The 14,993-nt window shown below is 43.7% G+C and overlaps 1 protein-coding gene and 1 long non-coding RNA gene across 5 annotated transcripts in view; one reads left to right on the top strand and one right to left on the bottom strand.

Moving 5' to 3' along the window:
• Positions 1-14,993, bottom strand: part of LOC105472706 (interleukin 10 receptor subunit beta) — a 55,742-nt gene that overhangs the window by 13,781 nt on the left and 26,968 nt on the right. For 3 of the 4 annotated variants that reach the window (XM_071095637.1, XM_011726213.2, XM_071095638.1), the window contains one exon: positions 2,517-3,552. The exons of the other annotated variant lie outside the window; for it this stretch is intronic. In XM_071095637.1, the coding sequence (XP_070951738.1) occupies positions 3,379-3,552 (174 nt within the window). In that variant the 3' untranslated portion in view covers positions 2,517-3,378. Of the gene's footprint in view, positions 1-2,516; positions 3,553-14,993 lie in introns of those variants that run through there. 4 annotated transcript variants of the gene reach the window in all.
• On the top strand, positions 8,958-14,246 carry LOC139362996 (uncharacterized). Its single transcript, XR_011622803.1, has 4 exons — positions 8,958-9,318; positions 10,972-11,013; positions 12,250-12,373; positions 13,720-14,246. It is a non-coding gene; the product is annotated as an uncharacterized lncRNA (long non-coding RNA).

Genomic DNA, 14,993 nt, shown 5'->3' with positions numbered 1-14,993 from the left:
CCACACCTGACTTGGCACAGCCGGGACACTGCAGTCCCTGGAGGGAGCTGAGGTCAAGGTTTCAGGCCCCTGACCTGCCAAGTTCTTACACACACCTGCATTCCCAGCCGTGGCTCCTTCATTCCCAGGTCTCTCTATCCAAGATCTTCTTCAGGTGCCTCTGCCATGGCTTCTTTATGCGAGGGAGAGAGTAAGGAGTGGAGAACCTTGAAAAGACATTGTTATCCCTTCTGACTCAGGGGTACTTTTCCCAAAGGTATTGTGTCAGCAAAAACCTCCAAAACAACAACTAAAAAAACCAATAATTTAAACTCGAGACCTATTATACAACATGTGGTGTGTCACTAACTATAATCTGACATGATACCCTTCAGGAAAAAAAGAGAAAAAAACGATTGTTTCATAGAGTCAATGTTTGTTTAGATTAACCAGAATATTTACCAGTTTCTTTCCTGTATTTCTTCATAATATCGCAGCATCCATCTGGGATCAATTTCCTTCTGTCTGAAATAATCCTTTAGATCTTTATCTAATAAACATGTTTTGATGTCGAATTCTCACAGTTTTGTTTCAGTCTTTATTTTATCCCTTTTCCTGACAGATTTTTTTGTTTTTCGCAAAATATACACTTCTAAGTTGACAAAGTTTGTGATGCACATGAAAGGAATCCTACCACTGTTTGCCTTCTGTTAGGGCTGATAAATCATCTGGAAGTTTGGTTGTTTTTCACCCTGCCTTTTCTGGTTTTGGTGTTCTGTATTTTCACACTGATATGATTTCTTCTTATTTGCCCAGCTTGAGAATTGTTGAGATTCCTAAATTGGTAGACTGATGTCTTTTATCAGCCATTGTCTTTTCAAATACTCGCATGCTGCTTTTGCTATATTCTCTCTCACCTCCTTCTGGGACTCTGGTTAGTAACCAACATGTGGTAGGTTATCTCACTCTACCCTTCATACGTCTTGTATCCTAACCACTCATATTTTCCATTCTTTTGTTTCTCTGTACTGTGCCCTAGATAATAACTTCTTTCTCTTTAAAAAAGTGTAACAAGGTCTTAAAATTCAACTTCAAAACTACATTTTATTTATTATTTATTTTTTTGAGATAGAGTCTCCCTCTGTCACCCAGGCTGGAGTGCAGTGGTGTGATCTTAGCTCATTGCAGTCTCCACCTCCTGGGTTCAAGTGATTCTCCTGCCTCAGCCTCCCAAGTAGCTGGAATTACAGGTGTGGACCACCATGCTTGGCTAATTTTTGTACTTTTAGTAGAGATGGGGTTTCACCATGTTGGCCAGGCTGGTCTTGAACTCCTGACATCAGGTGATCCACCTGCCTCAGCCTCTGAAAGTGCTAGGATTACAGGTGTGAGCCACTACACCTGGCCAAATTTTATTTCTATATACATGCAGCAAACATTGAAAAAAGTTTCAAAAAAGCAATCACAGATCTACCCTCCCTGTGACGGTTATTTTATGTGTCAACCTAGCTAGACTGATTGGGTAAAACATTAGTTTTGATGTCGGTGTGAAGGTATTTTTAAAGATGAGATTAACATTTAAATCCATAGATTTTTGAGTAAAGCAGATTACCCTCCATAATGTGGGTGAGTTCCACTCCTATCACTTGAAGGAAGGCCTTAAGAGAACAGAAGCCTGAGGTCCCTTGAGGAAGAGTTAATTCTGCCTCCAGACTGCTTTTGCTCAAGCTGAAACATCCACTCTTCCCTGGGTCTCTAGCCTGTTAGTCTGCCCTGCAGTTTTTGAACTTGCCAGCCTCCACAGTTCCTTAAAATAAATCTCTGTGTTCATTCTATTGGTTCTGTTTCTCTGGAGAACCCTAATACCCTTCCTTTTCTTTTCTTTTTTTTCTTTTTGAGACAGGGTCTCATTCCATCACCCAGGCAGGGCCAGAGGGCAATGGGGTGAACATAGCTCACTGTAGTCTTGACCTCCTGGGCTCAAGCTATCCTCCCACCTCAGCCTCCTGAGGAGCTGGGACTGTAGACACATGCCACCGTGCCTAATGTTAAAACTTCTTATAGAGAAGGGGTCTCACCATGTTGCCTGGAATGGTCTCAACTCCTGGGCCCAAGTGATCCTCCCACTTTAGCCTCCCAAAGTGCTGGGATTACAGAAGTGAGCCATTGTACCTGGAGATTCCCTTTTTTGCTCAGTTCAAAGTCAAAATTAGTCTCAGCTGTGTCTAACCTGCTGTTAAGCCTGTCCCCTGGCTTTTCAAACTTCCACAACTATACTTTTTATTTCTAGGGTTTGTTTGTTTGTTTTTTAAATAACAGATCTGGCCCTTGACTGCAAATCTAGTTTTTGAAGCTTTAGACTGAGAGATCCCAGATGACTCAGACCTTGTACCTAGCACAGTGCCTGGTCAACAGCAGGCAGGGTCTAGGAAGTACTTGTGGAATGAGTGGACATCAAGATGGCAAACTAGAGCCTTTTTCACACTGTGTATATCTAACAATTACACACAGGTAGTATCACGTATCATGAACACATACAGTGCCACACAGAGTAACACTTTAATGGAGCACCAGCAGCATATAAAACATATATAGGTAGAAAAATAAATTCAGTCAAAGTACCCCAAAGAATCCAAAAGTCCGTGTTCTGGAAAGCATTGAGCTGACCACCCTTGAGTTGAGGTTCATTTTCAGATCAATCTATCCATAATCTGGTAGAATGTTACAACATCTCCATTCTTATTCCTCATTTAAAATTTTTAAATATTTCTGTTTCTCATATTTTTTTTTGTTTTTTTTTGAGACGGAGTCTAACTTTGTCACCCAGGCTGGAATGCATTGCCGCTATCTCGGCTCACTGCGACCTCCTCCTCCTCCCGGATTCATGCAATTCTCCTGCCTCAGGCACTTGAGTAGCTGGGATTATAGGCATGTGCCATCACGCCCAGCTAATTTTTGCATTTTTAGTAGAGACAGGCTTTCACCATGTTGGCCAGGCTGGTCTTGAACTCCTGCCCTCAGGTGATTTGCCTGCCTCAACCTCCCAAGGTGCTGGTATTACAGGCGTGAGCCACTGCGCTCAGCCCTGTTTCTCACAATTAAAACATGATCCTATTTTAGTGATATAAGGGGCTGAAAATTACACTCTCAGTGGCCAACTTTTAAAAACATCGCGAGAGCCTTTATAAGGCAGTGAGTTCCCAAATGGAATATTTTTGCCAAGCGAACCTTTAAAATGTAGCTCTTTGGTTGCTTAGGTAAGTCCAGGGTCTGGGAGTTCTAGATGTGGGGCTGGCTTAGATGGTCTTGGCCCTTGTTTTCCGCCCTGATCCCTCACTGAGGCAGATGTGAGATGGAGCACGTCACTGTGCCCAGCCGAGTGTGTTTCCTTCTTAGAGCCTAGCTCTGGGGTCCCTGCCCAGACGGGGTCCCGAGGCTGCAGCTGTCATCAGGATTCTGCTTGCTGCTCTCAGAGTCTTCTGCAATGACACTTAGCTTGTCAAAAACATCATTCTCATCCGAGAATGGAAAGGAGAAAAACAGAAGTGTGTTATGATGAGGATGGCCCAAAAACTGTGGAGGGAAAGAGGACAGTTAATGATCAATTTTCTCCATTTCTTTTTCTAGGTTCACAAATATTTTTTCACAGAACTCCTGGCTGGAAAATTTATTTTATTTATTTATTTTTTAAATGTTTATTTCATTTTTTTTGAGATGGAGTCTTGCTCTGTCACCCAGGCTGGAGTGCAGTGGCACGATCTCAGCTCACTGCAACCTCAGCCTCCCAGGTTCAAGCAATTCTCCTGCCTCAGCCTCCCAAGTAGCTGAGATTACAGGCATGTGCTACCACACCCGGCTGAGTTTTGTATTTTTAGTATAGATGGGATTTCACCATGTTGGCCAGGCTGGTCTTGAACTCCTGACCTCAGGCAATGCACCTGCCTTGGCCTCCCAAAGTGCTGGGATTACAGGTGTGAGCCACTGCACCCAGCCTGTTTTATTTTATTTTTTGAGACAGGGTCGTGCTGGGTCGCCCAGGCTGGAGTGCAGTGGTGCGATCACGGCTCACTGCAGCCTTGACCTTCTTGGCTCAAGCGATTTTCCCACCTAAGACTTCTGAGTAGCTGGGATTACAGGCATGTGCCACCATGCCCAGCTAATTCTTTTTTTTTTTTTTTTTGTAGAGATTAGAGATGAGGTCTCACCAAGTTGCCCAGGCTGGTCTTCAACTCCTGGGCTCAAGTGATCCTTCCATCTCAGCGTCCCAAAGTGCTGGGATTACAGGTATGAGCCACCATGTCTGGCCAAAAATGCTATTTTATTTAAATTAATTAATTATTATTTTTTTAATGTGAGACAGATTCGCATTCTGTCGCCCAGGCTGGAGTGCAGTGGCGTGATCTTGACTCACTGCAACCTCTGCCTCTCAGGTTCAAGCGATTCTTGTGCCTCATCCTCCCGGGTAGCTGGGACTATAGGTGTGCACTACCATGCCCGGCCATTTTTTGTATTTTCAGTAGAGACAGGGTTTCATCATGTTGACCAGGCTGGTCTCGAATTCCTGACCTCAGGTGATCCGCCCACCTTGGCCTCCCAAAGTGCTGGGATTACAGGTGTGAGCCACTGTACCCCCCTAAAAAGGCTATTTTAAAAAGTGATGGGCAAGGCGCAGTGGCTCACATTTGTAATCCCAGCACTTTGGGAGACCGAGGTGGGCGGATCACCTGAGGTCAGGAGTTTGAGACCAGCCTGGCCAACCAACATGGTGAAAACCCATCTCTACTGAAAATACAAAAAAAAAAAAAATTAGCTGGGCGTGGTGGTGAGTGCCTGTAATCCTAGCTACTCAGGAGGCTGAGGCAGGAGAATCCCTTGAATCTGGGAAGTGGAGGTTGCAGTGAGCTAAGATTGTGCCACTGTACTCCAGCCTGGGCAACAGAGCAAGACTCCTAAAAAAAAAAAAAAAAAAAGAAAGTGACAACAGTATGATGGTTCCTCAAAAAATAAAAATAGAATTACCATCTGATCTAGTAACTCCACTCTTAGGTATTTACTCTAAAGAACTGAAAACAGGGTGTTGAAGAGATATTTGTACATCCTGTTCACAGAGGCATTTTCATAATAGCTGAAAGGCTGGAAGCAGCCCAAGTGTCCACCCACCAATGGATGGAGGAGTGAATGTGGTCTATACACACAGTGGAATGTCATTCAGCCTTATACAGAATAGTTCTGACACCTGCTAAACAGGGATGAACTTTAAAGACATTATGCCAAGTGAAGGGCCCGGTGTGGTGGCGGGCACCTGTAATCCCAGCTATTTGGGAGGCTGAGGCAGGAGAATTGCTTGAACCCTGGAGGCGGAGGTTGCAGTGAGCTGAGATTGTGCCACTGCACTCCAGGCTGGGTGACAGAGAGACTTCATCTCGGGAAAAAGAAAGAAAGAAAGAAAGACATTATGCCAAGTGAAGTCGGCCAGACATGAAAAGACAAATACTGTATAATTCCACTTATATGAGGGACCTAGACTAGTCAATTTCATTAAGGCACACAGAGTGGTGGTGGCTGCCGGGGCCTTGGGTGGGGAGAAGAAGGAGTTACTGTTTAATGGGTAGAGAGCTTTGGTTTTGAAAGATGAAAAAAGTCTGGAGATGGATGGTGGTGATGGCTACACAGACAGATGAATGTGCTTAATGCCACTGAATTGTACTCTTAAAGAGGATTAAGGTGATACATTTTATGTTATGTCTATTCTGCCACGATTAAAAACATACGTTGACAATAAATACGCAACTCATTTGCTAAGTGATCACATGTCACCTTCTAATAGTTCCTCTTTTCAACCAGGAGGGAATATTTTTATTCTGATCATGATGTGGTGAGGCTGTCACACCTCTAGGAAGCAGGCATGTCACAGGCCCTGGATAAATGTGTCTTGGAATAACAAACAGAATCTCCCATGTGTCCTCTGGCTGAGTTAGGGGCCCTCTGGTGCTCCCCAGCATCCCACAGGCCCCTGGATTTCAGCACTACCGACCACCTGAACTATGGCTAGTTTGAGTTGATATGTTGCTGTAAGTGGAAATTATATACCAGATTTCAAAGACTGTATGAAAAATAGGATGTAAAATATCTCAATCATTTTTAAAAATATTGACCACTTATTGAAATGATGCTATTTTAGATATACTGGCTTATATAAAATATATTATTAATGTTAATTTCACCTGTTTCTTTTTACTTTTTTTTTTTGAAATGGAGTCTTGCTCTGTCGCCCAGGCTGGAGTGCAGTGGTGTGATCTCGGCTCACTGCAACCTCCAACTCCTGGGTTCAAGCGATTCTCCTGCCTCAGCCTCCCCGGTAACTGGGATTATAGGTGCCCATGACCATGCCTGGCTAATTTTTATATTTTAGTAGAGAAGGGGGTTTCACCATGTTGGCCAGGCTAGTCTCGAACTCCTGACCTCAAGTAATCCACCACCTCAGCCTCCCAAAGTGCTGGGATTACAGGCATAAGTCACGGCATCTGGCCTCTTTTGATTTATTATTTATTATTATTATCTTTTTTTCTACAGGTGGGGATACTCACTGCTATACAAACGAGGATTTTTTTTTTTTTTTTGAGATGGAGTCTCGCTTTGTCGCCCAGGTTGGAGTGCAGTGGCACAGTTTTGGCTCACTGAAACCTTTTCCTCCCGGGTTCCAGAGATTCTCCTGCCTCAGCCTCCTGAGTAGCTGGGACTACAGGTGTCTGCCACCATGCCCAGCTAATTTTTGTATTTTTAGTAGAGGTGGGGTTTCACCATGTTGGCCAGGCTGGTCTTGAACTCCTGATCTCAGGTGATCCACCTGTCTCAGCCTTCCAAAGTGCCAGGGTTACAGGTGTGAGCCACTGTGCCTGGCCAATCTTTTTTTTTTTTTTTTTTTTGAGACGGAGTCTCGCTCTGTCGTCCAGGCTGGTGTGCAGTGCTGTGATCTCGGCTCACTGCAAGCTCCACCTCCGGGTTCACGCCATTCTCCTGCCTCAGCCTCCCGAGTAGCTGGGACTACAGGCACCCACCACCTCACCTGGCTAATTTTTTGTATTTTTAGGAGAGACGGGGTTTCCCAGTGTTAGCCAGGATGGTCTCAATCTCCTGACTTCATGATCCCCCTGCTTCGGCCTCCCAGAGTGCTGGGATTACAGGCGTGAGCCACTGTGCCCAGCCCAATCTTTGGACTTTTAAAAAATGTGGTTACTAGCAAATCTAAAATACACATGGCTTGCAATATGTTCTATCAGACAGAGCTGCCTTCTCACTTTTAATGGACACCAATTCTTCTCAGTTTGTGTCACCTGTAACCAGGGCTCCTAAAGGGCCCTTAATGTTGTGAACTACAGGTTCTGGACTCTGCCTTCTGGACCCCAGAGTGGTCACAGGCCTCAATGTTGTGAGCTGCAGGTTCTATACTCTCCCTTCTGGTTTGCCTACAGCCTGCTCACACATTTGTAAATACAGTCCTGCACCCCGTAATGATGTCTTGGGCAAAGATGGACTCTTTATATGACAGTGGCCCCATAAGATTATACCATATTTCTACTGTACCTTTTTTGTGTCTAAATATGTTCGGATACACAAATGCCACTGTGTTGCAACTGCCTGCAGTATTCAGCACAGTACCACGCTGGACAGATTTATAGCCTAGGAACAATAGGCTATACCATATAACCTAGATGTGTAGTTGGCTACGCTATCTAGGTTTGTCTAAGTATACTCTATGATATTCACACAATGAAATAGCCTAACAATGAATTTCTCAGAACATAGCACTGTTCACAGTTGCAAAGATACGGAATCAACCTAAGTGTTCATCAACAAATGATTGCATAAAGAAAATATGGCTAGGTGTGGTGCTCACATCTGTAATCCCGGCACTTTGGGAGGCCAAGGCAAGAATCCAGGAGTTTGAGATCAGCCTGGGCAATATAGTGAGACCCCGTCTCTAAAAAAAAAAATTTTTTTTTAATTAGCCGGTGTGTGGTGACACATGTCTGTAGTCCCAGCTACGTAGGGGTACAGGTGGGAGGATTGCTTGAGCCTGGGAGGTTGAGGCTGCAGTGAGCCATGATTGCACCACTGCACTCCAGGCTAGGCAACACAGCAAGACCCCGTCTCAAAAAAAAAAAAATTACATATATATATATATACACACAGTATATTCAGCCATAAAAAAGAATGAAATTATGTTTTTTGCAGCAACATGGGTAGAACTGAAGGCCATTATCTTAAGAGAAACAACTCAGAAACAGTCAATACCACCTGTTCTTATAAGCGGGGGCTGTTAATAAATAATGTGCACACATTGACATACAATGTGGAATAATAGTCATTACTGCCTGAGAAGGCAGTGATGGGAGTGTAGGGAGTTAAGGAATGAGAAATTACTTAATGGGTATAATGTATACTATTCAGGTGATGGGTATACTAAAAGCCCAAATTTCACCACTATGCAATATATCTATCTAACAAAACTGCACTTGTACCCTTTAAATGTATTTTTTTAAAGTGTCTATCCTAATTTGAATGAGCTGTTTCCTGCCAGAACGCTAACTGATACGTCATTTGTCTAACAGTTCTACTTCTGGAAATTTTCCCACACTTAAACTGGCACATGTGCAAAATGAAAGAGATTTCCTTGCAGAAGAGACTGGAAATAATTCAAATGTCTACAGTAGGGGTACTAATTATATAAATAATGGTGTGTCTATAGAGTAGAACTCTATCCAGCTATTTTAAAAAACAAGGATAGAAAGATCTTCCAAATATATTTTTAAGTGAAAAAAGCAGGGTGGAACAGGGACTATACATGCTATCTCTTGTCTAAAAGATGGGGAAATTAGAAATATGCGTTTGTTTTTGCTTATGTGTGGAGACACTCTGAAGGATTCACAAAAGACAAAAAGGTAGTTTTCTAAAGGGAGTAAGACTTTTCACTATTTTTTTTTTTTTGTATGCTTAAAATTGTTGAACCCAATGACTGTTGCCTGTTCAAAAGTTAAATTTAAAATTCCTCCCTGACTAGGTGGGGGATTGGGCCCAGAAGTTGAGACCAGGCTCACTTGAATAAATGGGGTAAATGATCCAGTTCCCGGAGCTAGGAATTTTACTATTCCTTACAGGTCTCTCCTTGTCTTGTTTTTGCTCCCATTTTTATATTTGCAATTTAATTAGACACTTCAGAATTTTGATCACCTAATGTTGATTTCAGATGTAAAAGTCAAGAGAAGACTCTAAAAATAGCAAAGATGCTTTTGAGCCAGAATGCCTTCATCGTCAGACCGCTTAATTTGTTTCTCATGGGTGAGTGCTGCTTTTTATCTTAGCTCTTATAGAAGCAAGCTGTGATGCCATCCTCATGGAGAGCCCTGGCAGGAAGTAGCAAACTAATTTCCCTGACTAGAGGACCCAGTTCCAGCCTGCCTAGCGTCAGGAGTTAAGTGGAAAGCAGATAGGAAACCTACACTAGTGGTTTAGATTCAGTGTAATTTCCTGTCCTGTTGTTAATTTTCAGAAAACAAATGAGTGACTTAAGGCAATAATAATTGGGACTATGCTCGCCTATAATTTGAAGAGTAATTTCTCCTAACACCCTTTCTTCCTCCCCAATCTTTGATAAATGTCTTTTAACTCTAAAGTTGATTAATTAGTAGCATGCTTATTCATATTCTGAGAATGTTTCTAGGATGGACAATTGCTTCTGAGGACACTCCCTCAGCCAGCCCAAGTACTTAAACAAAAACAAGGAAATTATTTTGGTGTTAAAGATATCGTGTGTGGCCGGGTGCGGTGGCTTACGCCTGTAATCCCTGCACTTTGGGACGCCGAGGCAGGTGGATCACGAGGTCAGGAGATCAAGACCATCCTGGCTAACATGGTGAGCCGAGATGGCGCCACTGCACTCCAGTCTGGCTAACATGGTGAGCCAAGATGGCACCACTGTACTCCAGTCTGGCTAACATGGTGAGCCGAGATGGCGCCACTGCACTCCAGTCTGGACGACAGAGCGAGACTCTGTCTCAAAAAAAAAAAAAAAGTTCGTGTGTGTGTGTGTGTGTGTGTGTGTGTGTGTGTTTGTGTGTGTTTTGAGACATAGTTTCACTCTGTTGCCCAGACTGGAGTACAGGGCGTGATCTCAGCTCACTGCAGCCTCCACCTCCTGAGTTCAAGCAATTCTCCTGCCTGGGCCTACCAAGTAGCTGGGATTACAGGCACCCACCACCATGCCCAGCTAATTTTTGTATTTTTAGTAGAGACAAGGTTTCACCATGTTGGCCATGCTGGTCTCAAACTCCTGACCTCAAGTGATCCACCCGCCTTGGCCTCCCAAAATGCTGGGGTTACAGTCGTGAGCCACTGCGTCCAGCCTTTTTTTTTTTTTTTTTTTTTTGAGACAGGGTCTCTCTCTGTCACCCAGGCTGGAATGCAGTGAGCGATCTCAGCTCCCTGCAGCCTCCGCCTCCTGGGTTCAAGCAATTCTCCTGCCTTAGCCTCCCAAGTAGTTGGGACTACAGGTGTGCACCCCCACACCCAGCTAATTTTTTGTATTTTTAGTAGAGACAGGGTTTTGTCGTGTTGGCCAGGCTGGTCTCGAATCCTGACCTTGTGTGATCCACCCACCTTGGCCTCCCAAAGTGCTGGGATTACAGGCATGAGCCACGGCACCTGGCCCCAAATATATTTTTAAGTGGAAAAAGCAGGGCAGAACAGGGACCGTACATACTGTTGTTAGTGTCAGCTCCCAAATGGATCTTAGCTCAGGTCACAGTCCTTGCACCATGTGCTGCTGGCACCAATGTAGAATAAAAACCATCTATGTGGGTATTTTTTTAGTACAAGAAAAGTCTCAATCTGATACCAATAAATGTGTGTTAAAGAATTCCAGACTTAGAGTAATCATTGCAAGTTGAGCCCAGATAAAACTGTTGCCTCTCTAATGTGTTTTCTTCCTTCTAGTGTGTATCAGCCTCGTGTTTGGTATTTCACATGATTTGCCTGGTAAGAGATGTTTTTTGGCTTCACTAAATTTTGTATAAGAGTGAAAGTGTTGGGGCAGCCTTTCAGAGGTATAAAATGTGGGATATTTGATTTCTGATTGTACATCTGTTACCAATTTTATTGGGATTCTTTCTCTGTAAAAGGAGCTAAAATGAGCTAACTCTGGTTTTTTGAGAGATACAAAACTAATCTAAGAAATGAACACTAGAGATCATTTTTAAACTTCTTTAAAGAATATTCAAACTCTTAATAATCTCACTAATAGAAGAACGAGGAGACACAGACTGTGCCAAACAAAAGATGGCCCAGAAATACTTGCTCTTTAATTTACATTCTCCCACCCTGATGGTTCCAGACAAAGGACGATAATCTTTTTTAACTAAACTTCTTGCTACATATATAAATCTGTCCACAAAACTTCATTAAGCATTAAATATGTGTCCAACCTTGTGCTAAGCGTTGGTTGGGGTTGAAGAGTTGGCAATCGAGAAACAAAGGCCTGGGTCCTAACCACAGGAAACTTAGATGATCTTTAACAATTTAACCATATAAGGCAAAATTTGGCAAGTGTGGCTTTAATGTTTTATTTATCACTGCCACTTCCCACCTGCATGACATTGTATAATTCAACTCAGTGTCACAGTCTGTAAAATGAGTCTCTTCTTAGTGCCTACTTCAGCATTGTTACGGGGCTTAAATGCTTACAAAGGGCCAGTCTGGGCTCATGTTATACTCCCCTGCTCTCTGTGATCCAGGGAATAAGTATGCTGGGGAATCCAGAGGAATGAAAATTTGCAGTGGGCTGAGCTACTTAAGGAGGACTTCATGGAGGAGCTGGAAGCTGAGTTGAGAGAGCGACTGGGGGAGGGAGAATGGGTAGGGGAGAATGAAAGGAAGTGCACCACGTGGGCTGGGATGGCCTGGGTTATTTTGGTCCAGTGAACCATGGAGGGACAGTCCAAGGGCATTGGAGAAGCCCTTCTGTCCAAACTCTGCTTACACAGTGCACAGTTCCTGTTTCCTACACTTGCCTGCCCTGACAATATGTTGTTCGTGAATTAACTTATTAGTTCATTTCCCATGTCCTGTAGACTTCCTGTTTTCAAGACCCAGGGCTCTCTGGAGGTGTTATCTGCCAGAGATGTGGGTTCTAGATCCCAAGAAATGACTGAACAGTGACCAGAATACAACTGTGGGTTCCAAATTTCAATGCCTTTTTTCCCTTCTTCTCTTTAGATTACACAAGTGAATCTTGCACTTTTAAGATATCATTGCGAAATTTCCGGTCCATCTTATCATGGGAATTAAAAAACCACTCCATTGTGGCAACTCACTATAAGTTGCTGTATACAATCATGAGGTTGGTTTGATATTTCATTTTCTCTTGGTAAACATATTATTGTTCTGTTATATGGGGAGTGGAAGAAGAGATGATCTTTTCTCTCTCTCTGCCTCTCCCTCTCTCTTTTCCTGTCTACCTCTCCTTCTCTCTGCGTTTCTTATTCAGAGCCTTAAAAGGCCAAAGGCAAAACACCATCACACATCCATTTTTAATTAAATTGAATACTTTAATAATCCACATTTGTTTTGACAAAGCTTGTATGTGTCATCAAATTCAATTTCTACAGCTCAGAACCTCACATACAAAATAATTCTTGTGTATGGGTTAGGCAATGATTTCTCTATTTCAGTCAGTCTGAATGTTTAAAAGTCCCGTTATCTGAGGACAGGAATCCAAAGGTCTTTTGACCAGGTTGATGGTTTATTTTCACTTTTCTTTACTCTGTTGGGACACCAGAAACTGCCTGGCCTAGTCTGGGACAGGCCTGGGTGCAAAGTCTGGTTTGGTCACTAACCAGCTTGACACTTGGCACAGAGTTCAGCCCCTAAGCGAATGCCTCTGCTGAGAGGTTGCTGCAAGGATTCATGACATAATGGATGGAGTCCTGTTTGTCTTTCTTCTTCCCACGCCTACCAATCTTAGAAGTCATTGCTTTGATCTAGCAACCCCTTGGAGTGTCCTTTTGTTGGTTATTTATTTGGCCTAGAGCTGCTGCCGCTCCTGCTTACTGACTAAGCCAGTGGAAGACCTCTTGTGAGTTTCTGTTTGGTGCCTGCTAAAGTCTTAAAAGTTTTTCTCTGCATTGAGTGGTCACATGTATCATCCAACTAACTGAAGCTTGGTAGATGAGATGTCTGCGCTGTCCCTGAAATAGACCAGGTCTGACTTAGGACTGGATCATCTAGTCTTAGCCAGAGAGGGAGGGGGTCTCAGGGAAGGCATTCATGATTGTCCCATAGAGGGAGGGAGATCTGAGGCCTCCACCATGAGGGCCCAAGTTTCATTCATTCATTTACTCATCCGGCAAATTTTACTGAGCACCTGCTACCTGCCAGGGGGTCCAACTGTGAACCAAAGTCCTTGCCCTCCTGGAGCAGACATTATGTAAATGGAGACATGAGTAAACAAAGGTATAGTGTGACAGGTGTGAGTAAATGCTACAATCAAGAAGAGAGAGAGGGATTGAAAGTGCAGGGGTGGGGAGGGTATAAGATGTTCCATTTTCAATAAGATGGTTGGGAAGATCACTTAGTACAGTGATATTTGAGCAGAGCCCTAAAGGAGACAATGAAGTAAGGCACCCGAAAATAGACTCATTACGTCAATGCTCACACTTTCCTTTTTCCATTTTTTTCTTTCCAAAGTAAACCAGAAGATTTGAAGATAGTTAAGAACTGTGCAAATACCACAAGATCATTTTGTGACCTCACAGATGAGTGGAGAAGCACACACGAGGCCTATGTCACCAGCCTAGAAGGATTCAGCGGGAACACAACCTTGTTCAATTGCTCACACAATTTCTGGCTGGACATAGACAGTGAGTTTATCTCTGTTTCTCCACTTTGTCCCCATCATCAAGATCATTATCATTTGCTATTCTGTGAAATAGGAGGTCTGCAAAGGTGTTTTAGACCTGGGGCTGGGCTCACCTCTTGGCCCTGCCACTTCCTAGCTCTGTATCCGTGGACTGCTTTGCCTCTCTGAGCCTTGGTTTTTTTCATCTGAAAAGTGGAATGATAACTTGTACTTTGCAGATTCGCCCAGTGCCTGTATAAGGCAGTAGGAGCTGCTGTTTTTCGGTTTCATAGCCTGACAGGAAGTGTGGAGCCAGGTTCAGGTGGGCTGGATCTAGCTCTCCCACCTCTTTGGCCCAGTATTTTCTTTCTTTCCTTCTTTCCTTCTTTTCTTTTCTTTTCTTTCCTTCCTTCCTTCCTTCCTTCCTTTCTTTCTTTCTTTCTTTCTTTCTTTCTTTCTTTCTTTCTTTCTTTCTTTCTTTCTTTCTTTCTTTCTTTCTCTCTCTCTCTCTCTCTCTCTCTCTCTCTCTCTCTCTCTCTCTCTCTCTCTCTTTCTCTCTTTCTCTCCGTCTGTCTTTCTTTTTTTGTTTTTTTGAGATGGAGTCTCACTCTGTCACCTAGGCTAGAGTGCAATGGTGCGATCTCGGCTCACTGCAACCTCCACCTTCCGGGTTCAAGCGATTCTCCCACCTCAGCCTCCAGAGTAGCTGGGATTACAAGCACACACCCTCACGCGTGGCTCATTTTTTTGTACTTTTAGTAGAAATGTTTCACCATGTTGGCCAGGCTGGTCTCGAACTTCAGACCTCAAGTGATCTGCCAGCCTCAGACTCCCAAAATGCTGGGATTATAGGTGTGAGCCACCATACCCGGCCTGGCACTCTTTGTAGGGGGTTCTAGTCGCTCTGAAACACTTGCCTATGGTCCTGTGCCCCACTTCTCATTGAGGGTAGATGCAGTGCTCTGTTGCCCAGATCCCTTTTGTGGTGGAGGTGCTTGTTCCCCAAGCCTCCAGGAATACTGGAGGCTGAAATGGCTCATAACTGAGTCCCTTTCTAGGCTGTGCCCTTCCCAGAAGGCAGTTCCCTCGGCCAAGGCTCTGTGCCCTTCCCAGAGGCAGCCTG

Source organism: Macaca nemestrina, chromosome 4 (assembly GCF_043159975.1).
Source record: "Macaca nemestrina isolate mMacNem1 chromosome 4, mMacNem.hap1, whole genome shotgun sequence".
NCBI classification, from domain to species: Eukaryota; Metazoa; Chordata; class Mammalia; order Primates; family Cercopithecidae; genus Macaca; species Macaca nemestrina.
Note: the sequence above shows the minus strand (reverse complement) of the source record. Positions and strands in the feature narration are given on the sequence as shown.